The 24,699-nt window shown below is 35.1% G+C and overlaps 2 protein-coding genes across 3 annotated transcripts; both read left to right on the top strand.

Moving 5' to 3' along the window:
• Positions 1–8,250: 8,250 nt before the first annotated feature.
• On the top strand, positions 8,251–13,712 carry LOC110628824 (mitochondrial import receptor subunit TOM20). Of its 2 annotated transcripts, XM_021775635.2 has the most exons (7): positions 8,251–8,477; positions 8,711–8,789; positions 8,881–9,050; positions 9,135–9,182; positions 9,868–9,954; positions 11,517–11,689; positions 11,794–12,495. In XM_021775635.2, the coding sequence occupies exons 1-7, from the start codon at positions 8,379–8,381 to the stop codon at positions 11,837–11,839; spliced, it is 702 nt and encodes a 233-aa protein (XP_021631327.1). In that variant the 5' UTR covers positions 8,251–8,378; the 3' UTR covers positions 11,840–12,495. The 2 variants fall into 2 exon arrangements, with proteins under 2 accessions (XP_021631327.1, XP_021631328.1); XM_021775636.2 differs by lacking the exons at positions 11,517–11,689; positions 11,794–12,495 and adding an exon at positions 13,269–13,712 and having other exon boundaries at positions 8,253–8,477.
• A 7,979-nt stretch (positions 13,713–21,691) lies between these two features.
• Positions 21,692–24,303, top strand: LOC110628849 (cytochrome P450 78A5). The gene is made up of 2 exons (XM_021775668.2): positions 21,692–22,711; positions 23,479–24,303. Exons 1-2 carry the CDS (start codon positions 21,767–21,769, stop codon positions 24,082–24,084), a joined length of 1,551 nt encoding a protein of 516 aa, XP_021631360.1. The 5' UTR covers positions 21,692–21,766; the 3' UTR covers positions 24,085–24,303.
• The last annotated feature ends 396 nt before the right edge of the window (positions 24,304–24,699 follow it).

Raw genomic sequence — 24,699 nt, 5'->3', positions numbered from 1 at the left:
GGACCCTTTTATAGTGGCTGGCCAGGCCACGTTCGGGGGCCGAATGTGCCTCCGCATCCATGCAATGTTCGGCGGCCGAACATGAGGTTCGGCGGCCGAACCTGCACTTCCCTCACTTAGACTTTCGGGGGCCTAACGTGCCTCCCAAAGTCCATGCATGTTCGGCGGCCGAAAGTGAGTTTCGGCGGCCGAACCTGGGTTTTTCCTTAAAGAATTTTCATGCAAAAACTTATTTAAGATCATACTTAAAACATTAAAATACATGAAAATATTTTATAAAACATGCTTTTACCCTTCTAGAGGTTTCCGACACCCAAATTCCACCGGACGGTAGGAATTCCGATACCGGAGTCTAGCCGGGTATTACAGTCTCGGTTCCTCGGGTCCGAACCTACACAGGTGGACTCAAATGAGGGACTAAACATACCTGAATATGACTCTAAAATACTCCCCAAAAACCCCCTAAAACATCCTGAAAACATCACATGAAAACATGCAAGAAATGGCTGAACAGGGCACTTTCGGCGGCAGGTTCGGCGGCCGAAAGTCCCTCTGCAGCCGAAGGTCATGCAGGTTCGGCGGCACTTTCGGCGGCCGAACCTCCCAGACAGAGACGAAACTTGAGTTTCGGGGGCAGGCTTCGGCAGCCGAAACTGCCTCCACAAGGGGGTTCGGCGGCCGAAAGTCACTTCGGCGGCCGAACCTGAGTTTCTGCCGAAGGGCAGAAACTTGGCTCCCTTGTGTCCTCAGCCTCCAAAACACCTCAAAACATGCATAAACTTGTTTCTACACATGCATACACATCCTACATCACACCTAGGGGTCTCAAACTATAATATACCCCAACTACAACACTTCAAACACACAAACATCAACATACATTGTTCATCAAAGCATCACAACCCATAAGCTCATAAACCTAACAACAAGCCTAAACATGCATTCTATCCCATCAACTTGCATAAAACTTTCATAAAACATAAAAGAAGCATAGATCGAAGCTTACCTCTTGAAGATCGAGAGGAAGAACGACCCTAGCTCGGAAAAATGGAGGGATTTAGCTCCAAGACTTCCAAGCTCCAAAACTTGTTTCAAAAGCTTAAATCTTCAAAACCAAGGGAAAACAAGTGAAAATCTTGAAAGATTTAGAGGAAGAACATCAAAAATGGGTGAGGGGCGGCAGAAAGCTCACCTTGGCCGAAAATGGGGAAAAACTCGCCCGTTTTCGGCTAAGGGACCCTTTTATAGTGGCTGGCCAGACCACGTTCGGGGGCCGAAAGTGCCTCCGCATGCATGCAAGGTTCGGCGGCCGAACATGAGGTTCGGCGGCCGAACTTGGACTTCCCTCACTCAAGCTTTCGGGGGCCTAACATGCCTCCAAAACACATGCATGTTCGGCGGCCGAACTTGACTTTCGGCGGCCGAACCTGGGTTTGTCTCCAAAGGTTTTTCATGTAAAAATTCATTTAATATCATACTTAAAACCATGAAATACATGAAATCATTTCATAAAATTATAGTTTTACCCTTCTAGAGGCTTCCGACATCCGAAGTCCCACCGGACGGTAGGGATTCCGATACCGGAGTCTAGCCGGGTATTACATTTGGAAACTCAGGAGCTCATTTGCTTGGATCTCCGAGTTTTGGTCGCCCCTTTCTCGATCTTCAAGAGGTAAGAGCCGATCTTAAGCTCAATGTATGTTTTAAACAAGTTTTATGAAGTTTTATGGGGTAGAAATGCATGTTTAAGTTAGTTGAGCTATGTTAGGTTTTATGTGATTTATGGACAATGTATGTTGTTGATGTGTGTTTGAAGTGTTGTAGTTGGGGTATATGCTAGTTTGAGACCCCTAGGTGTAATGTATGATATGTATGCATGTTTTAGAACAAGTTTATGCATGATTTGAGGCTTGGGGAGGCAAGAGGCTCGTTTGAGCCGAGTTTCTGTCCATTTGGGAGAAACCAGGTTCGGCAGCCGAAGGAACTTTCGGCCGCCGAACCCCCTTGTGGAGGCAGCATTCGGCTGCCGAAGCCTGCCCCCGAAAGAGGACTTTCGGATCTGTCTGGGACTTTCGGCCGCCGAAAGTGCTGCCGAAAGTGCCTGACTTTCGGATCTGTCTGGGACTTTCGGCCGCCGAACCTGCCGCCGAAAGTGCCCTGTCCAGCCTTTCTTTGCATGTTTTGCATGGATGTTTTGAGATGTTTTAGGGGGTTTTTGGGGGATGTTTTTGTTAATAAAAACAGAGCGGAACAGAGAATATGAGGAAAAATGGGATATCCTTTTATTCATCAAATGCTCTTTAAATACAATCACAAAATGATCAAAAACCCAGATTTCGTGGATACTAAATATCTCACGTCAACAATAAAATAGGAACTAAAATAACAAACATTGACTTATTAAAACTAACAGTAAAAGTGCAGTAAATATTTTTGCATTATTATCTAACATACTCCTCCTTAATGCAAAAATCTATAACTTGTAACTTATCTCTGAGATATGCAAACTTCTCAAGAGGAAGAGCTTTTGTAAACAAATCAGCTACTTGCTCTCTTGAATTGCAAAACTCTAACTGGATACTTCCTTCCGCAACCTGCTCCCTTATAAAATGATGACGAATATCAATGTGCCTTGTCCTTTGGTGATGAACTGGATTTTTGGCCATTGAAATTGTGGACTGATTATCACAGTAGATAACAGTTGCTTCTTTCTGCTCAAACTTCATATCTTGCAAAATTCGTCTGAGCCAAATAGCTTGACAAGTTGCTGAGGTGACTGCCATATATTCAGCTTCAGACGACGATAATGCTGTGGATGGTTGTTTTCTAGAACTCCAGGATATGGCACTAGACCCAAGCAAGAATAAATATCCTGTAGTACTTCTACGGTCATCCAAGGAACCTGCCCAATCACTGTCAGAGAAACCATACAATTTAAAATTGTCTGAGCTAGAATAGAACAGCCCATAAGAAGAGGTTCCCTTTAAGTATCTTAACACTCTCTTCGCAGCACCAAAATGAACCTTGCTCGGACTTTGCATAAATCTTGACAGGAGACTAGTTGCTTGCAAAATATCCGGACGACTATTTGTCAAATAAAGTAAACTTCCCACCAAACTCCGATATAATTGAGAATCTACTTTCTCTTCTCCATCATCCAAGCAATATTTATGGTTTGTGATCATTGGAGTTGTGACTGAATTGCAATCTTTCATGTTAAATTTTGTAAGCAGATCATTCACATATTTTTGTTGTGAAACAAAAATTCCAGCTTTACCTTGACTCACTTCCAAACCCAAAAAATAACTCATGAGTCCCAAATCAGTCATATCAAATTCGGTCACCATAATCTTCTTAAATTCAGTGGATAACTCAATACTATTTCCAGTATAGATTAAGTCATCCACATAAAGGCAAATGATCAATACCTCATTGTCTGCTTTTCTCTTGACATACAAAGTGGGCTCGCTTGCACTCTTTTGAAAACCATTTCTGCAAAAATGTGAGTCGATTCTCCCATACCAGGCCCTCGGAGCCTGCTTGAGACCGTAGAGAGCTTTCTTCAACCTGTACACTTTCTTTTCTTCACCAGAAATTTCATAGCCCTTCGGTTGTTGCACATAAACCTCTTCTTCCAAAATACCATTTAAAAAGGCCGATTTGACATCAAACTGAAAAACTTTCCAGTTAAGATAAGCAGCAATAGAAAGAGTAGCTCGAATAGTGTCAAACCTTGCCACTGGAGAAAATGTTTCTTCGAAGTCAACACCTTCACGCTGCATATAACCACGTGCAACTAACCGAGCTTTGTGTCTCTGGATAGACCCATCAGGCTTGTGTTTTACCTTGTACACCCATTTCAGCCCCACAACTTCTTTACCAAATGGCAAGTCAACCAACTCCCACGTTTTGTTTTTCTCTAAGGCATCCATCTCTTCATCCATTGCCTTTTGCCATTCTATGATTTTTGTTGCTTCTTCAAAACTGCTTGGTTCTTGAGTGACCACAAGATGACATTCATCAAGTTGCTCATAAACCTCCTGTAAGGATCTCCATTTTCGTGGAGGTGTACTTGATGAAGAGGATGATGTCGAACTAGAAGGACTGGAAATGGGAGTATTTGGAGATGATGAATCTGAACCACCATTGTTACCTTCATTTTGAATTTGTTCAGGAATAAATTCTTCATTATTTTGTGAAAAATGTACCCCTGGCTGCATCTCACTCCAACTCCATTCACTTTTCTCATCAAAAATGACATCACGGCTAATTATTAATTTTTTGTAAAGAGGATCATAAAAACGATAACCTTTAGTTTCCATACTGTAACCCACAAAAATACACCTCACACTATTTTCATCAAGTTTTCCTCTCTTTTGAGATGGCACTAACACATAAGCAACACAACCAAAGATCTTAAAATGTTTTACCTTTGGTTTCCACCCATTCCAAGCTTCAAATGGTGTTTGATTTGATAAAGCTGATGTAGAACTCCGGTTAAGAATGTAGGCAGCAGTATGAATAGCTTCTGCCCAAAAACTTTTTGGAAGATTTTTGGCTTTCAACATACTCTTGGCCATCTCCACAAGACTTCTATTTTTCCTCTCCGCCACCCCATTCTGTTGGGGAGTATAACTTGCTGTAAGCTGCCTCTGAATCCCAAAATCTTCACATAATTTGTCAAATTCTGCAGAGATAAATTCACCTCCTCGATCCGTCCGCAAAATTTTTACTGCATTGCCACTTTGTTTTTCAATCACGCTCCTGAATTTCTTGAATGTTGGCAGCACCTCTGATTTATTTTTAAGAAAGAAAACCCAAGTCATTCGACTATAATCATCTACAAAGACAACAAAGTACCTGCTGCCATTAAGAGATGAAGTACGCATCGGCCCGCAAACATCAGCATGTATAAGTTCAGCTGTTTGAGAAGCTCTTCTGCTTTTGCCTTTGGGAAAAGAATCTCTATGATGTTTTCCAATCACACAACTTTCACACACATCATCAACAGAATGTATGACAGGTAATCCATCCACCAAATTAGTTTTAGACATTAAACTTAAGCTGGTAAAGTTTAAATGTCCATACCTGTGATGCCACAACCAATCATCATCTTCTAATGAAACTGCCAGTGCTTTCTGTTGGTCATCAAGATCAAGAGGGAACATATTATTGTCGCTCATTGGGACGCGAAATAACATATTCTTTTTTGTTGCATCTGAAAATACGCTGCAGGAGAAATCTTCAAACAGGAGTGAATACCCTTTTCTCATAAATTGACCGACGCTTAAAAGACTTGAGTCCAAATCAGGCACGTAGAGAACATCTTTAATCTCACAATCATTCATCTTCACAATTCCTTTGCCATGGGCTTGACGAATTGTTCCATCCGCCATTTTAACATTGGATTTGAAGGACTTATCCAAACAAACAAAAGCCCCCAAATTAGCAGTCACATGTTTACTGCTAGCACTGTCCATATACCACACATTAGAATCACATTCTTTAGTAGCCAAGGCAGCAAGAAATAAACTTTCACATTCATCTTTATTCTCTTGCTCGACCAAATTTGCTTGATTTCCTTTCTGTCGACAATACTTCGCTATATGACCTTGTTTCCCGCAATTATAGCATGTAAAATTACGGGAACGATTTTCACCTTTACTGGTTTCAGTGTTGTAATTCTGACTCTGACCACCAGCTCGTCCACCCCCTCTGTTACCTCTGCCTCCTCTTCTTCCATGCGAAGAATGTCCACCGCGATTATTATGGTCATTGCCATAATTTTCTCCTTCTTTAGATATCTGCAATTTGGCATGAAAGGCTTTTTCTACATCATCTTCTTCGTAACCGCGGTGCCTATCTTCATGGGATTGTAAAGAACCCATCAACTCATCAATAGTCAGGGTGCTTAAGTTCTTCGATTCTTCTATTGCAGCTACGGCAGACTCGTACTTCTTGGGCAAACTCCGCAAAATTTTCTCCACAACCTTTTGATCAGACAACCGCTCCCCGTACTTTCGCATTTGGTTTACAACTTCCATTACTCTATTGAAATATTCATGCATAGACTCGCTATCCTTCATAACAAAGCAATCAAACTTCCTGCGAAGTGTCTGCAGCTTTACTGTAACCACCTTCTCAACACCTTGGTAGTTAGTGTGAAGTATATCCCATGCTACTTTCGCTTTTGTTGCAGCAGAAATTCGAGGAAAAATAGCATCATCTACAGCTTGTTGGATGAGGAAAAGAGCTTTGTTATCTTTCTTCAGCAAGTCTTTGAGAGTTTCAGCGGATGCTGTTTCGTTGTAACCATTCTCCACAAAATCCCATAACTCTTGGGAAAGGAAAAGAGTTTTCATTTTGACACTCCAGATATCATAATTGTCGATTCCTCGAAGGATTGGAACCGAAGGTTGTGAGAGATTAACTCCTACTGAATTATAAGCCATCTGGACGAGAACCAGGCTCTGATACCAGATGTTAATAAAAACAGAGCGGAACAGAGAATATGAGGAAAAATGGGATATCCTTTTATTCATCAAATGCTCTTTAAATACAATCACAAAATGATCAAAAACCCAGATTTCGTGGATACTAAATATCTCACGTCAACAATAAAATAGGAACTAAAATAACAAACATTGACTTATTAAAACTAACAGTAAAAGTGCAGTAAATATTTTTGCATTATTATCTAACAGTTTTTAGAGTTATGTTCTAGTATGTTTGGTCCCTCAATTGAGTCCACCTGTGTAGGTTCGGACCCGAGGAACCGAGGACCCCAGTAGTGAGTCTGCTGCCCCAGTGTCTGGTCAGAGCTACCCAGAGGTGAGTGGAATAACTCTTATGCTTTTAAATAAATAAATCAGTTTTAGCATGATTCATGCATCATGAATGCCATGAGATATAATAGGGTGCTTGCATTAGAATTCACGAATATGTTGCATTGCATATTATGTTGATGATGCGGATGAATGTTGAATGATCCTTTAGTCCTCCTATGTCATGATATGATGATGATACGGTACGGAAGACCAGTGAGGCCCATTCTATGCCCCTGACACTATGTAAGAGAAAGACCAGTGAGGCCCATTCTACGCCCCTGGCACTATGGAATGTTATGTTATGTTATGTATGTAAGAGAAAGACCAGTGAGGCCCATTCTACGCCCCTGGCACTATTGGAATGTGTAGAGGACTATTGGTGACAAGTTCATCCTTGATGTGATTAGCTGTGATGTGATGCATTTCATGTTATCATATGTTTTAAATGTTTTACTATTCTGCTCACTGGGCTTTGTAGCTCACCCCTCTCCCCTAACCCCAGATGTGCAGGTACAGGGTAGACCAGGAGGTTAGCCAGAGTTTTGAAGTATGTTTATGTAATAGGTTAGATTGTGGACATGATAATTGTACTATGATGTAATGTAAGAGATTATAGTATGTTATGTAATGAGGTATATTGAGGTTATAGTTGTGCTTGACCCTATGAGTATTGTAATCCCTTGTTGATACATGATCTTAATGTCTATTGATGTTTATGTTTTACCAACTCAACTTATGATGTATCGCCCATTGGGGCAATGATGAGATCCCACTGAGGGGTCAAGTTTATGATTATGTTAGTGCATGCACAGGTTGAGTTTGGTGTATGAGGAATGATGAAAAGGAAAGTTTTAAATTTTTATGTATGATTGTTGATCATGTATGGGATTGAACAGGTTTACAGGTTCTATGTCAGGCTTGCTACGGGTCCCGGCGGCCTTAAGCCGATCTGGATCCTAGCGCCGGTAGCGGTCCGATTTTCGGGTCGTTACAAAAACGCACTTTTTAAATATGTTAATTAAAAGTTAGTTAAAAATTATACCAAAAGCATTTCTTAAAATGTTGTCAATAATATATAAAATTATGGTTTTTCTGAAAAGCTTTTTCGTGGTTTCTAATTTCAAAGAAACAAAACTCTTAGTACATGTCTAGCATAGAGGTCGATAGTTAAGGCTTTTTAAAATAAAAAGTATTTTTTTTTAAATACTACTAAAAAAGCAGTTTGAAATAAGTTATTTTATCGTTTTAATTTTTTTTATAACTCAAATTTATCAAATTTATTTTTTAAATACTTTTTAATTATTATAATTAAAAAGTCCAAACAAATCCTATGAGCCGCAAAGGCCCACGAAGCAGCGACTTGAGAACTTGGGGGCCAATGCTGAGGCGGACCAACAGTCCAACACTTAACTCGTGCGACGACGTTATAGATCGCTCGCGCGAACTAAGGGAAGTTTGGAAACCGCTTGCCGAATAGTTTCTTCAGAGCCTCCACTCTCCACTGATCTTGTTCCTTGTCTATTTGTTCTATTAACTGAAACCCTAGAGCCAATGGAGTTCTCTCAGGATGATTTCGATCGGCTTCTGATGTTTGAGCATACTCGAAAATCTGCCGAAGCAACCTACGCCAAGGATCCTCTCGATGCCGATGTTAGTATCTTCTTCCTTTACCTTCCGTATTCTTTATCGGAGCCACTCTCTGATACGCATGCTTGCTCGTTATTTGCTGTTTAGTCTTGTTTTGTGCTGTTACAAGAGTAGTTTTGTTTAAGTTGCCAATGTTGCTTTATGTTTGGCTGGATTTTTTTGGAAAAAATTTATACAACTATATAATTTGATGAGAAGTTTAGTGAATTGTTGCTTAAGAAGAGTTGTGTATGCAGAATCTGACAAAGTGGGGCGGAGCTTTGATTGAACTGTCGCAATTTCAGAGCGTTCCAGATGCAAAAAATATGTTAACTGGTATTTTAATAGTTATGAGCAGAATCAGCAATTGTTATTACTTTGCTTTACGTATTTATTGAGGTTGATGGAGTCGATATTAACTCTCTAGATGCCATTTCGAAGTTGGAGGAGGCTTTGGTGATAAATCCTGCCAAGGCTGACACTCTATGGTATATTGGAAATGCTAATACCTCTTATGCATTTCTGACTCCTGACCTTGCTGAGGCCAAAGTGTATTTTGACAAAGCTTCTGATTACTTCCAACAAGCTGTAGATGAGGTAATTTATTTATGTTTTCAGGGTATAATTTGGCTTAATGTTAGATTCTGAAAACAAGCTTATGACTGCAATTTGTCGATGCAGGAACCCAGTAATGATCTCTATCGCAAATCCCTAGAAGTCACTGCAAAGGTATACTTACTTGCAGCCTCCCCCCTTCCCCTTCCAAACTGCCTTTCTTGTAGTTCTGGTGAATATGGTGATTCTCAAGTTGCTAAGATCAATTTTCATATTTGCTATCTTTTCTTATATCATATAGCCCTCTATAAAATATGAGCATGGGAATGTGGAAAGTATCTAATATTTGAATTTGGAGCAATGTTGCAAGCCTGAAGGATGCATTATATGCATATTTGACTATTTGAAGTGTTACCTTTTCAAATTTGTTGATATGTTAATTTTTGAAGGTTTCTATGCAACTTTTCAGATAATTAACTGATTGATGTAAACTTGAACCTCTCCTGGGTCAATTAGGGGATTAAGTCTACAATTGGCTGATTGTTAATTTTCTCTTTGTATATTTGTCCAATTCCAAGATTAATACTCAAAAATTTTCAATTGATACTTTCCTCCGTGGAATTCAAATAGTATAGAGGACAAAGTGATAATTTGCCATCAAGATATCATCTAAACTTGTAAAGGTTTCATGGTAACTCAGCAACTAAACAGAATACATAATCAAGAGTTCATTGTGTTCTTTCTTTTTAAATAACATTTTATAAATTTTATCTAAACAGAATACATAATCAAGAGTTCATTGTGTTCTTTCTTTTTAAATAACATTTTATAAATTTTATCTCTGATTATTTATTGTTAGGCTCCAGAGCTGCACATGGAGATTCATAAGCATGGAATCAGTCAACAGGCTCTGGGTGGAGGGTCTTCTGCTTCTTCCAATGCAAAGGTGAGGAGGGATGATGATTTTATAATGACAAGCATGCATGGTTAACATTTCTGTCCAGCTTTAGCATTGGCCTCTGAGAAAAAGATGTCATTGTCCTCCTCACAAGATAAATGAATATTTGAACACAATATGTTCTGATTTCAATTTTCAACATTATACCTTTCATACATGGGTTCCTTATGGTTTCTTTATTGTGTATAGACTTTTTTCAGAAAAGACATATTCAGGAAGTTCAAATAGGAAATTTTTTTGTTTAAATTCATAAGATTTCTGTTTGAGATTCTTGGCCAGCACAGAATAGGAACTTTACCTTATTCTAACCTGCAAATTTAATAGATTGCCACAATTCAGGGGGAGAAATTGCTGCATTTAGAAGGATTTTGTTGCTTGTGGGAATATCCATCAGTGCATATTTTAGTTTTCTATGCTTTGAATTTCTGGCTTGAGTAATATCACTTTCTGTTCAGGTATGTTATAATAATTATAAGAAAGTAGGAGCTGTGAGAATATAGGATAATATGTTGTGCAATTGGGAGCATTTTAACTGATTTTGGTAGTCTAGCATTTAATAACACAACAATTCCTTCTCTCAATTTCTCTTCTCTCTCCATTTCTTTCTTGTTCTTTCTCTTTCCTCCCTGTTCTGCTTCCTCTTCTTTCTCCTCCTTCAATCCACTAACAAATTGGTATAGGAGCTGGTTCCAAGAGGGCATAGCTTCAAATCAGGTCAGTGTTTCAAAATCCAAAATTTCTTCTTCTTCTTCTGCTTCTTCTTGCTTTGTTCTAACTTCTTCCTTTCTCTAAATTCTTGTTCTTCTTCTGTCCTTGAGATTTCTACCCCTTCTTAATATTCTTTTTTCTTCTTCTGCCCTTTCCAAACTCTTCTCTCTAAACTCTCTCTCTTCTTCTTTCTTTCTATCTCCTGCTTTATCTTCTTCTTTCCCCTTCTCTTTTTCTTGAAATTCTATATTTCTTGTTGTCCTTCTACATTTCTTTCCTTTCTAAAAAAAATGAAAGAAAGGAAGACTGAAATTAGGGTTTCGGAGCCTGTTTCCAGGGTTTCCAGCTACTAAATTCAACTCCTTCATCTTCTATTGCTGATTCTCTCTCTCTTTCTCTTTATGGAAATGAATCTTTATTTATCATTTTTTTCCCTTCTATTATGGGTTACAAACTTGCAACAACCAGGACTTCCAACAGTCGGAGTTCTTTTCCTTTATTCCCTAATTTGTAGCTCTGCAACTCCATTTTAGGTGCCACAATTAATAAATTTTGGATCCAACATCCTGTTCTTGAAAATTTTGATGCATTCTCACTGCTCTTTCATTGTTCTTGTATTTTCTGATTATGGAAGAGCAATCTTGGGAATAAAAGCTGCTGGAATTAGATCAAGACATTTGTGAAGCTATTGACAGAGCATTTAAAAGAGTAGAGGAGAGGCTGGATAAAAAATGGGAGACGTTGGAAATATCATCTAGAGAAAATGGGAAATTGGAAGGTTTAATTCAAAGAACTAATAAAATGCAAATATAGATTCCAGTAAAGAAATATCTTATGTGCAGGTGTATCTGGAGCAATTGAAAGTTCATGTTTCACTTGCTGCTGCTAATGTGGAAGAGAATTCGGAAGTGGTTTGCAGCCATGAGGTGGATGTTAAGTTTCATACTCCTAACCTAAGAATTTTCAGTCGAGATATCTCAGAAAAACAGACCAAGATTATTATAGATTGTGTAAGGTAGATTAATGTCACCTGAACTGGTGAATTCAGAAGATGAACAGGGGATGTTGTTTCCACCCCTGATGATGGGCTGAAAGTTGACCATGTTTTTCTTCCTTCAGGGCATTGCTTTTGCTACTTGTGGTCCTCTGCAAATTCATGGCATAAGTTGGATGGCTCAATGGTAATCAAGGTCGGTGAAGAGAGTGATTTTGAGTTTCATTGTTATGAGTTGGAATATGTTTCCTAAGAGATCTCACTTCTCAAAGAGGATGAATATGAGAAATGGCAAAGAAATGAAACGAAATTGGAATTGAAAATCTCGTTGTAGGGAGAAGGTATAATGGGTGATTGTTCTAAGAGAATATTTGTAGAGCATTTCCTGCACATCCATGTTTCAATTTGAAGGGAGATCAGCTGACATAAAAGGCTGTGGCAATTCAGTAACATTTCCTGCACATCCATGTTTCAAATTTGAAGGGAAATCAGCTAAGAAAAAAGGCTATGGCAATTCAGTAACATTTCCTGCACATCCATGTTCCAATTTGATGGGGAATCAGCTGAGATAAAAGGCTGTGGCAATTCAGTTTTAGAATTCAAGTGCAGCTCCTAGCTTAGCATTCCACAGATATTTTATTCATAGATTTTTTTTTTTTTTGCATTCATTCTCGAGGACAAGAATGATCTCAGGGAATGGGGAATTTATAATAATTATAAGAGAATAGGAGCTTTGAGAATATAGGATAATATGTTGTATTAATAGGGAGTATTGTAACTGATGTGTAGTCCAGAATTCAATAATAAAAGAATTCCTTCTCTCTCTATTTCTTTCTTGTTCTTTCTCTTTCCTCTCTGTTCTGTTTCCTTTTCTTTCTCCTCCTTCAATCCAGGACGTAAGTGTACTTGCTGCAATGTCTATATCCAGTAAATTAGCCTGAAGCATGACTAGTGTTATGAGTCTTATGACATATAAGCACTCAACTATATGCATAGTGTTAGCCTGAAATATTTTTCCTATGTTAATTTGTTTATATTTATGTGATGAAGAGTCCCCCTTCAGCCTTGTGGCCATTACTTCATACTCATGCATAATTGCATATTATCTTCATCTGCAACATTATTATCATGGGTATAACACAGGTACACAGCCTTGCATGGGGTTGTTTTGGCTTCAGATATGGTTGAGCACTGCCCCTCTCTTCTTTTAGTCAAAGCACCATTGGCCATCCCTATGAAACTCAACTCAGCCTCAATCCCAATCATAAACAAACATGGGTCAAGGGTGTGCCAAGTCTGAATATAGAAAATTTGAATTACATTGATTTGTATATTATGCAAGAAGGGTTGAATTTCCTACAACTATTTCGATTAGTTAATGGGAGTGAATGGTGGAGTTTGCTGTCACTGTTAAGTAGTTTCCAACTGCAGAAGTGAATCTGATAATTTGAACTTTTGAAGTTTATAGTGTAGTTTCCAACTGCATGAAGGAGTCTGATAATTTGAATTTCATCATGTGTACTGTTTTGAATCCTCGCTTTGTGTTGTTAGCAGCTTCACTGAACCCCTTCATCGTTTTCCCCCTTCATCTGCATTTCAGGGTTCCAAGAAGAACAAGAAGAGTAGTGATTTAAAATATGACATTTTTGGATGGATAATCCTTGCAGTTGGAGTTGTTGCATGGATTGGAATGGCGAAATCTCATGTTCCTCCTCCACCTTCGAGATAAGCCATAAAGTAAAATGCCAAATGCTTTCAGATGTCGATCAAACAATTCCAACAGGAAGTCATGTAGTTGATTGAATGTGCATGTGGTACTGCATTCCACATGTTTATTTTGAATCTTTTGTTTCTCTATTGCTAGATTCGTTAGCATGGTTATTCTTGTGCAAATTTTAGCCATTAGTGTCTGTAGTCAAACTGCGATGCTTTCTTTCTCTCTCTTTCATTTGCTCAGATTAGTAAGTTGTGAAACTGTGCTTCTCATTAAGCAGCAGCAGGGGCAATGGTGGTTAGAGATACTATTTGATTTGATTTCATTGAATTGGGAAAGGAGACTAACCTGGCCATAATGACCAATATAAATCTTGCAAATTTTGATCATGTTCTTATTGTGTTTCACTTTCCCCCCTCCTTCAAACCTAGGTGCTGACTATTTACTTCCTTCTCATTTAATTTGTCAGTTCAAATTCTATATAGTGTTTAAAGTAGTCAAATTTTTCCTACTTACAGAGAGAACCTGAAGCTAAATAGTAAATTTACAATGTGAAACTCAAGTCAATTAGCTTGATCCAAAACTAGGTAGGTTTGAGTATATGGATTATTCTTCCCATCCCACCTGGTTTAGGCTAAATCTTTAGAAAGATATAAGGCTGCAGTAAGCAATACAAACCAATGACTTTATTATTTTTTGAAATAGTTAACAAATTCATGATAGGATAACTTGTTTAACTTTAAACCTTCTGATTCTTTAATCGTGTGAACAAAGGACTACTTTAGTGAGGCTCTGTGATAAGAGGCTTGGTAGTTGGTACCCAAAATGAAAAGGGAAAATAAGGGCTTGAAGCTGCAGATCATTTACTGTAATCTAAATGTTGAGAATTTTTTTCACCTCCAGTCTGTTACATTCAAGCAAGTAAAATATTTTGACTTCATTTCACATGTCCACTTATCAGACATTTATGTACTGAGCATAAAGTCAATCTGATTTCTTTTAGTATCTACTGTTTACCAGCTACTCGAGCTATGCGAATTACTGAATTTTACTATTCTTATTTCTGAATCTAGCACTTTTTCTTGTTAATCTCATATTTGTTCCTCTTTAGCTATTAAATTTAATGTGTGAATTTTGTTTAACATGAGATTCTTTTGATTTGCTTATTGATTAAGCAATTATTTGATATGTGCACAATCTGTTCACTATTTATGTCTCTATTTGTTATTAATGTGCCTTTTGCATATTTAATCTCCAACGAAATTTACTCGTTGTATCTGGTGTTATTTTCTTTATCCTGTCCCAGAAACCCACAAAGCAATTCTTTTACATTACACCCCAAGTTAGTTAAACGGTACTGTCTCCTTAGGTGGAGAGACAATAGGTTGAAGGGAATTTTTGTCAGCAATTTATCTTTAACTGATCATCATGCTTAATTTTGTTTCTATTTGAACTCTCTTCTCCGTGTGAGGCATTTTGCTGAGTATCCTAAACATATAAAAAAGGAGCAACGGTAGCGTGTCTAGGCCGCTTGGCCAATAAAAACTGTTTGTTCAGTTGAAGCTTACTTTTATCCATCTTTGCCTTAATGGCTTACACCCTACTAGAATCCAATTTTTGTGAGCAACACTTTTGTTAAGACAGTCTCATCATGGCAGCAGCATATAATTGGGAGAGATCATATCTATTGATTGGTTCTTATGCTTCTGTTCAATCCCATTTCTCCCCGTCACTTCTTCATTTACTTGCAGTCAGTATGGTAGCTGGATCACTTAGATTACATGTTTGGTGTGATATTATTTTTGCCTATAAGATGGCTATTTTTTGGAGTGGGTAGTTCTTTTTTTTTTTCTTTTTAAATTTTTTGTAGGTCCTGATTTCTTATGATTTAGTTTATTGTATTGTTGTTCCTATTTTCTGTGTTTTATGTGTATTTGTATCGAATCAAAGTTGGCACATTGTAACTGAACCGTTCTTGGTGTTGCTGTGCTAGCAGTAGGATTCTTCTTGCATAATCTCTAACTTCTCCAGCAGGTGTGTGGTTAATGTTATCACATATGACAATGTGGAGTATATTTCTAAAAGGAAGTGGGTACTACCTTGCAAATCCTTTACCAGGTCCACCTCTTTCTCTTAATGGAATGAAGTGCTGGATAAAGCTGGCAAATCCACAGTGGATGCCTTTCTATGAGTGGGCACAGATCTTAAAAAGAGAATACGAGAGATATATTTTTTTTCAAACACCAGGTTAAAGTGTTAGGAAGCAGCATGATAATGTTAAATTAATAGAAGTTTACAAGGTAGTCCACTTTGATTAGTTCTTATTACGACCGCTTGCAGGAGATGGTGATGCTCCCCGAAGTTGTACTATATAATGATTTTTCTTGCGCAAAGACGACTTAACTTCTGCGTAATGGGGTCCATCCTCTTTCATTGGTACCTATTGGTCGAATCTTTGTTGAGGGTCTTTGTCCTAGATTTGTTTTTCATTGAGGGTGCTTCGTGATTCTCCCATCCAGTGATTGTTGCAGAGGCAATACAGTAGTTGGTGGATTTTATCTTTCTATATTACCTGGTGGTATCGTTTCAATAATAAAGAGTTAGGAGATTTTGCGGGGGAGGGAGCATCCACGTCTCTTGATTTACTTTTTTTGATTGAGTGGATTATATCTTCCAATGAATGATGCAGAATTAGTTATAGGCCGCAGTAATCTTGGATGCTTTTTGTGGGGGAAAAGAAAGCGATCATGCTATTGGATGTTGAGACTGAGATTGAAAAACACAAATTCCATTGGTCCAAGTACTTGGATCGGTGGAATAGTGTTGAGTTTGTTTTAGTAAGAATGCTGAATGGAGAAGAAAGTCGTGATTGTTTAGAAAGTTGGGGTTTTAACATATTGGTATACTGTGGATGATTCTACAGAGATGATGAGATGTCACAATAATATTGGTTGAGTTTAACTCTTTGTGCTGTTCTTGCTTGTTTCAAGATATTTCTCTTTTCTATTTCTTAGCTTTAAGGGTTACATTTCTTGTTTTTAGAACTTATTCTTGGTTATTGAGAAAGCATTTGCATGCCTATGGGTTAGCTTTGTTAAATTATCTGTGCCCTCATTGCACAGAAATGTTGGATAGTTCTTCGGAGGTATGATTAGGATACAGGTGGGTGACGGTGATGCAGTCCACTTAGGTCATGAACCAGTTAGTGTCATTTAAGCTGCGCTCGCCACTACTAGGGGAAGCATGTCGTAGTCAGGTGTGCCTTTCTGAGGTAAAATTGTGAACTTTTAAAATATTAGATTGGTGCATATCCTGGCAGTTCAGCACCAAAAACGGCTGTGACTTGTGAGTGTGAAGTGCAGTAGATACGTGGTAGAAAGGTTAGTGGATAACTGGACGGTTCTTATCTGCTTAGAAGATTTACTGTTTAGTATTTGAATGTTGAAATTATTAATGAGTTAATTTTTTTATTTTCAGAAATTTATTAAAAATTTATTATTTTTTTTATCAATAAAAATCTTCTTTTTTTCTCTCAATAAAATACGAGAGAAATATTTTTAAAATTTTATTTTATTTTTAATAATATTTTTTATATTGTCCTTATTAATTAGTTAAATTTTGTATTTTTAAAATTTTATTAAAATATATTTATTTTGTTTCATGAAATAATTTGTTTTAAAAAGAAGAAAAAAAGAAATAGTTTAATTTTTTATAATATTTTTAACGATAAAAATAAATAAAAATAAATAAAATAATTATTTTATTAATAAAATAAAAGAAATGATGTTATAATAGATTTTCAAATTTATTAATAATAATAATAATAATAATAATAATAATAATATTAAGAGACTAAATAATAAATATCTCTATTTATTTTATAATCGGCTGTAGTATAATTTTTAAACAATAAAAATTATTATTTAATTTTTATATTATTGTAGTATTTATTAATTAATTTTTTAATTTTAAAAAATATATTAAAATATTATAAAATTTTATAAAAATTTTTTATTAATTTTAATTATTAAATATTATATAAAATTTTAAAATAATTTTAATATGAAAGAATTACTTAGATAAATTTTATAAAATTAAAAAATTAATTAATAATTTTTAATAAAAACAGTGAAATTAATTAATAAATTTTATAAAATTTTAGAAATATTTTAATATATTTTTTGAAAGTTAATTAATAATTTGTTTTTATATTATATAAATTAATTAGTAATTTTCTTTTAAATATTAAGTTATTGGCCGGGAGGATGTCCAAATGTGCTTCCAGGGAATGAACTAAAACTTACAATTTTTCATAAAACTCAAATTGGTGATTTAAGTGGAAAAAACTTTATTATTACTTTGAATTCGAGACTTTATCTTATTCTCAAATAATTATCATGAATTCTTATTTAAGTGTGATGTACCGAGATCTAATAGATTTTTTAGTGTGTACAAGTTTAGATGGATAAGTTTAGTTGGAGAGGAAGTGTTTCCTTTCTGTTATGCTTTTTCTTTTGTGACGTTTAACAATCTTTCCATTATAGTGTCTTCCTGTTATGCTTTTTTCTTTGTGACGTTTAACAGTCTTTCCATTACAGTGTCACTTGTCTCTGTCATACAGGTCCGTACATATAAAAGCGTTAGAGTTCCTTTTCACATCAGACCACCATTTAATTCTCTCCGATGCGTATGAGGATAGAACTGCAAAATGACTGAATTTACTATTTTTTATCACGTCACATCACCGAACTTAATTTTTTTCACTGAATCTAAACTTACGGGTGATCTGATCTATTTTATCAGAGTCTGAGATGTTAGGCAAAGTTAGTCTAAGGATTTCACAGCTTAACTCAAAATAGATGAGATCCGGCGATCATCACAGTGCCTCTTGACCTTAGCAGAAAATTCAGTATAGAATATAATACGTATAGTATGAGGTTTATGACTTAGTGATAAAAACAGAGAATGGGGGTCATTTTTCAGGCAAGGACATGCACAGGGATATGGACATTGGCAATTGACGCGTCGAGGTAAGAGCAAAAGAGTGAAAAGAGAGAAGGGTACCATTATCTGAAATGAAGTGGTATCGCCATTATTGGTGGGTTTAAATTGGATATAGAATGGGTACGATCCTTTTGATATTCTATAGACGTGTCGCTCACTGTGTGGGGCGTTTTTGTAAAAGGAAAGGTTCTTAGTCCTAATACCAAGTACAAATAAATGGTTTTGTTTTACAGACTCTGATTTGTTGTTAAGCCATTGGATCATTAGTTAGGAATATGAACAAGTCATGATCTTCTTTAAGTGGCACAGGAATCAATTATTATCTTGTCGTTAGGAAAATTCACATAAGTCTTGATCTTCTCTAGTGCGCCGTTTGGATAACTTTAGGGGACGGAAAACCTCCGTTTGGATAACTTTAGGGGATGGAAAAAAAAATTAAGCAAGGGAAAAAAATTTTTTTTCTCGTTATTTTTCATTTTATTGTTCGGATAAGTAAAAGGATGAAAGGCAAAAAAAAAAAAATTTTGTAAAAAAATAATTTCACATTTTTTAATATAAAAATCCTTACTCTTTTATTATTTTCCTCTAAATTAGAGATAAAATAAGTGGAGAAAATAAAAAATTATTTTCTTTTCTCAAAGCTCAAATTTCCTCTTATTTTCCACTATTTATTTTTTTTCTTCTATTTTAATCATATCTGGCAAGAATAAGTGGGTGATACATATTTACTTTTTAATTTTATTTTTTAATTATAATTAAATAACATTACGAGTTAATATTATCCAACTCGTTAATTATATTTGATTTTTTTAGAACATAATATTCGATATTCTAATGTGATATAGAATTCTCTTTTTTTTTCTGAAAAAAAAAGGAAAATACCGTTATTATATGATTTTAAAATATTAAGCATGATCAATGATATAATAAGATGAATATCTAATTTTCTCAAAAAAAAAAAAGAATATCTAATAATATATGGTTTTCCCTTCTCAAATAGAAATGATATATTTGTTTTTCATTGCAAACAATATAATAAAATTGATAAATGCAATAATCCAATACCGATCAAAAAATTTATGACATTTCGAATAAATAAATTTAAATGTGTGAGTCAAATTAAAATTTATTTACATATTTTTAACTATAGATAATTGTACAAAATTTTTAATTTAGAAAAAAAAAAGCCAAAGATGGGATTAAATATCAGGAGAATTTAAATTATGAGAATTTTGTAAAACAGAAGTTAAGAGAGTATTCAGTCTCAAGTAAGATGTTATTAATTACAATTGAATCTTAATTTTAAATAATTTTTATTTTAAAATTGAAAATAATTTACATAATATTAAAGTGTAAAATTAAAATGTTTGAATAGAATCATAAATTCTTTTTTTTTTTTTCCAATTAGCTTATATGGAAATGCTTATTGCCTTAATCCAATCTACCTTGAGCTAGAAAGGATGAGTATCGACCATTATTTAATTATTGGGCCAATTTTAAATTTTAATAAAAAAATTATAATAATTTAATTGATTAAATTAGTTTATAAACAGAATATTTATAAACATTAAAGTAAAAAGTTAAGAGAATGATAAATTTTTTTATATACTTATAAACTTATTACATTGATATAAATAAACGGATCTCGGCAACGACCCTCTAAATATCCCCTCTTCTGTCCCTCATGCGGACGAAGGCCTGGGATTGATCTACTGTCGTTTCATGCCCTTCCTTCTCCTAACATCCCAACAGTTACCCATCATTTCCTCTCATTGCACTTATTAGATTCGTAGAAATCCAATAATTGAAACAAATTTATAGTGTGGATTTAATTATGATCCAACATATGAACTAAACGTGTTCCACTTGGGATTCCTAATTAAGAATCCGTTCAATATATGATGCTTTTTTTTTCTTAATATTATGAAAGATGTAAATCCGTCGAGATTGAATTTTTCATATTAATTTAAATAAATCACAATTTTGTAATTAAATTATATTAATAATGATTTATTGTATTATATTATTTAATAAAATAATTATATTAATAATGATTTATAGTAATGCATTAATTGCATAATTTAAAAGAAATTAATGTATTACTTTAGTGTTTTGGTAGCATTGTTGTATAAAATTATTATTGCGATATTATTAAAATAATGGTTTGGTAGAAGTTTATTGTAAAGAAAATTTAATTTTTTATTATATACCATAATATATTTTAATAATAAATTATTTATTTTACATATAATTTTACCTGAATTTTTTTATTTATTATGAAACGTGCATAAATCACTATTTTATTCTATAGCATTAAAAATAAATGTAATGAATTTTAAATTATTAATATTAATTTATGATAACATTCATAGTTTTAGTCTAGTGATAAATGCATTTAAGTAAATCTGAGAGATCTTAGATTTTATTTTTCAATCCCCAATTTTCATTTTAAAAAATTTTTTTAATTTATGATAATATTTTAAACGTATAAAATAATAATTTATAGTAAATATTTTTATAATAATAATGTAAGAGTATTCTTTATAGCAATGTGCAAGAATATTCTTTTAAATTAGCTCAAGAAAATTAAAGCATATAATAATGATATGCTCGGAGAAAAATAAGGTACAATTTTTTGATGTATCTTAAAGGAAGAATACAAAAATAATCATCGATTTTTATCATTTTGCATATTAAAAAAAGTAGTAAGTTGAAAATATATTCACGCTGAATTGATCATATAACGAAATAGTTTTTACGTTTTAAAAGCGTTATTTATAAATGATAGATATATTTTATTTTTAAAGAAAAGATGAATTAATCATATAACGAAATAGGTTTTACGTTTTAAAAATATTATTTATAAATAACAGACATGTTTTATTTTTAAAGAAAAGATGAATTGATCATATAACGAAATAGTATTTACGTTTTAAAAATATTATTTATAAATAATAGATATGTCTGATTTTTAAAAGAAAGACAATAGACAAAGAAGAGAATATCATTATTATGATGCGTTTCTTTCTTTATTTTAAAGATACATTTAGATTCAAATTTTACCTAAATTGAGGAATGCATTCGCCCTACTAGTGAAATTTCCTTTCATGTTTGTATGCAAGTGTGAGAGACACTTATTGCAATATCATATTGCGTGTGCATATTCTATTAGTTCATGGTACACCAATGCTACAAAGGCAAAGTAATTATTTATAGCTCATAATCAAGAGTGATTAGTATGATTAATTATCCACTAATCAAGGTTGGCTAAGTAATTATCCAACACTTAACCCACCCAAGCACTAGTATTTATACAAATCAAAACCCTAAGCAATCACTACTTAGCTTCTTTTTATCATCCTTTCTCCTAAATTTTTCAAATGAAGTCTTCTTCCAAGCTTGTGCATCTCTCTTTACTAGTCTTTTTTTTAGCAACCTCACATCAAACTCCATGGATTATCACTCTCCTTTTTTTCTCATTGTTATCTTCCTTTGCTTTTTCTTTGAGCTGCTGGTTAGTTCCTGGTGGCTTTGCATGGAGAAACCACCATTGTCGAGAACTTGGTGGTCCGACTGGGTGGCCTATATTTGGCATCCTACCCCAAATGGGTTCACTGGCTCATCGCAAATTGGCTGCTATGGCTTGGTCGTTGGGTGCAACAAGGCTTATGGCGTTCAGTTTAGGCTCAACCCGTGTGGTCATTAGTAGCCATCCAAACACAGCCAAGGAAATCCTTTCTGGGTCTTCTTTCTCTGACCGTCCTATAAAAGAATCAGCTCGTTTATTGATGTTTGAACGTGCCATTGGTTTTGCTCCCTCTGGAAACTACTGGAGACAGCTTCGTAGAATTGCAGCAAACTACATGTTTTCTCCTAGGAGAATCTCTACCCTAGAGCCACTAAGGCAGCGTTTGGCTGATGAAATGATAGTGGAAGTGGGAAATGAGATGGAGGGTAGAGGGATTGTTGCCTTGAGAGGGATATTACAGCAGGGTTCTTTAAGCAATGTACTGAAGAGCGTATTTGGGATCAGCCATGGCTGTTCAGAAAGGAAGGAGCTATTAAGCACCATGGTTAAAGAAGGATATGAATTGATTACAAAGTTTAATTTGGAAGATTATTTTCCAGTAAAGATTATGGATTTTTATGGGGTGAAGAGAAGATGCTGTAAATTGTCAGCAAAGGTTAAGAGTGTTGCGGGGGAGATTGTGAGAGAGAGAAAAGCAACCGGGGAGTTTAGCGGTGGAAGTGATTTTCTTAGTGCTTTGCTCTCATTGCCTGAACAGGAGCAGCTAAGTGAATCTGATATGGTGCCTGTTCTGTGGGTAAAGATTCTTTCTGCACATAATTTTTTAAGTTCTTTTCATTTTGGCCCTTAAAAGGATAGATACTTCATAGCTTTTATTTAAAAAAAAAAATGTTTAATTCTTGTGGTACATAAATTTATTAGTTTATTTTTTTTAATTTTAAAAAATATATCAAAATTTTAAAAAGTATATTACTACGTGATTCCATTAATTTTAACAGTTAAATTTTTTATTATTTATTTTTTTAATATAATAAAACTTATTAATTGATTTTTTAATTTTATAAAAATATCTATTATTTATTTATTCCATATTAAAAATATTTTAATTTTTTATAAAATTTAACAGTTAAAATTAATAAAAAAAATTAATTAGTAAATTTTTTAAAATTTTAAAAATATTTTAAATATTTTTTAAAATTAAATGATTAATGAGTAAATATTCTCATGTGACATTAACAAAACAGTAATTTTCTCTTTAAAAACACATATTTAAATAGATCTTTGTGTGTTTATATCATGGACCATCATACAAAACGAACCCACAAATTTAGCTTGGCCCCGAATTGACCCACGACTTCCTGTTAAGTATTTAAAGAGGCTCCATTTTTAAATGTCAAATTCAAGAGTCAAGACTATTGATTAAAGGACGAGAAATTCATATCATATTATCTCACTCTTTGGTGTTATTTTAATGATATATTGATCATTAATTATGAATATATACATTTACTTATAAAGAAAAAATCTCACTACATGAATTAATATCTCGTGGCTCTTCACCAGGAAATGATATTCCGGGGAACAGACACAGTTGCCATCCTTCTGGAGTGGATCATGGCAAGATTAGTTATGCACCAAGAGATCCAAGCAAAAGCCCACCAAGAGCTGGACACCATCATCGGATTCAACCGCCAGGTTCAAGATTCCGACATCCCTAATCTTCCCTACCTCCAAGCTATCGTCAAAGAAGTTTTTCGGATGCATCCTCCTGGCCCATTGCTCTCCTGGGCTCGGCTCGCCGTCCACGACGTCCACATCGACAAAATCTTCATCCCGGCTGGCACAACAGCAATGGTTAACATGTGGGCCATAACCCACGACCCATCAATCTGGAAGGACCCATGGGAGTTCAATCCAGATCGTTTCTTGGAAGAGGACGTGCCCATAATGGGATCGGATCTAAGGCTTGCACCATTTGGGTCGGGGCGCAGGGTGTGTCCAGGCAAGGCATTGGGCTTAGCCACAGTCCACTTATGGCTCGGACGGCTTCTGCACCGATACAAATGGGTACCGGCGCAGCCTGTGGATTTGTCCGAGTGCTTGAAGCTTTCGCTTGAAATGAAAACGCCATTAGTTTGTCGCGCGGTTGATCGGTTGGCTAGGCTGTGAAACAGGGAGCTTGTTTAATAAGTTTAGTTGTACTGAAAGCGAGTGGGTTAATTGTAAAATGAAGTGATAAAAGATGTTGGTCATGTGCACTTTTTTCTAGAGTTTGCAAAATAAATATGAAGTTCGCGAAATTGTAAAACATCTTTCATAAAATAAATAATGTATATGTGGAAACACTACATGATTTTTCATTGTAGTGTCGAAGCAAAACTTCCCTTTCCCTCCTTTATTCTCTCTTCCCTTTTAAACACACTAAAACCATTGTGACAAAAAAATATATTGTAAACAAAATAATTCTATTGGCATTATGGTTTGAAATTCACCGACTATGATTGATCTAATATAAATAAAAATAAAAGAAGAAAAAGACGCTGGGAAGCCCAATTGGCCTGAAAATCATATCCATTAATAAGGTTGGCTACTGGCCAGGCCAGGGACTAATGCAGGAATGGCCCTTTGGGCTTTAATTCCAAACGGTCACTTCTATTGGATACTACAATATCCTTGCTATTACGTGGCGTTAATTATTGAACACGTCAGAGCCTGAACCTAAAGTCTCCGATTTTAAAATTTTTAAATTTTCAAAAAAGGATTCTTTCTCCTATGTATGCAACG

The sequence above is a fragment of the Manihot esculenta genome, chromosome 12 (genome assembly GCF_001659605.2).
Source record: "Manihot esculenta cultivar AM560-2 chromosome 12, M.esculenta_v8, whole genome shotgun sequence".
Lineage (NCBI taxonomy): Eukaryota > Viridiplantae > Streptophyta > Magnoliopsida > Malpighiales > Euphorbiaceae > Manihot > Manihot esculenta.
Note: the sequence above shows the minus strand (reverse complement) of the source record. Positions and strands in the feature narration are given on the sequence as shown.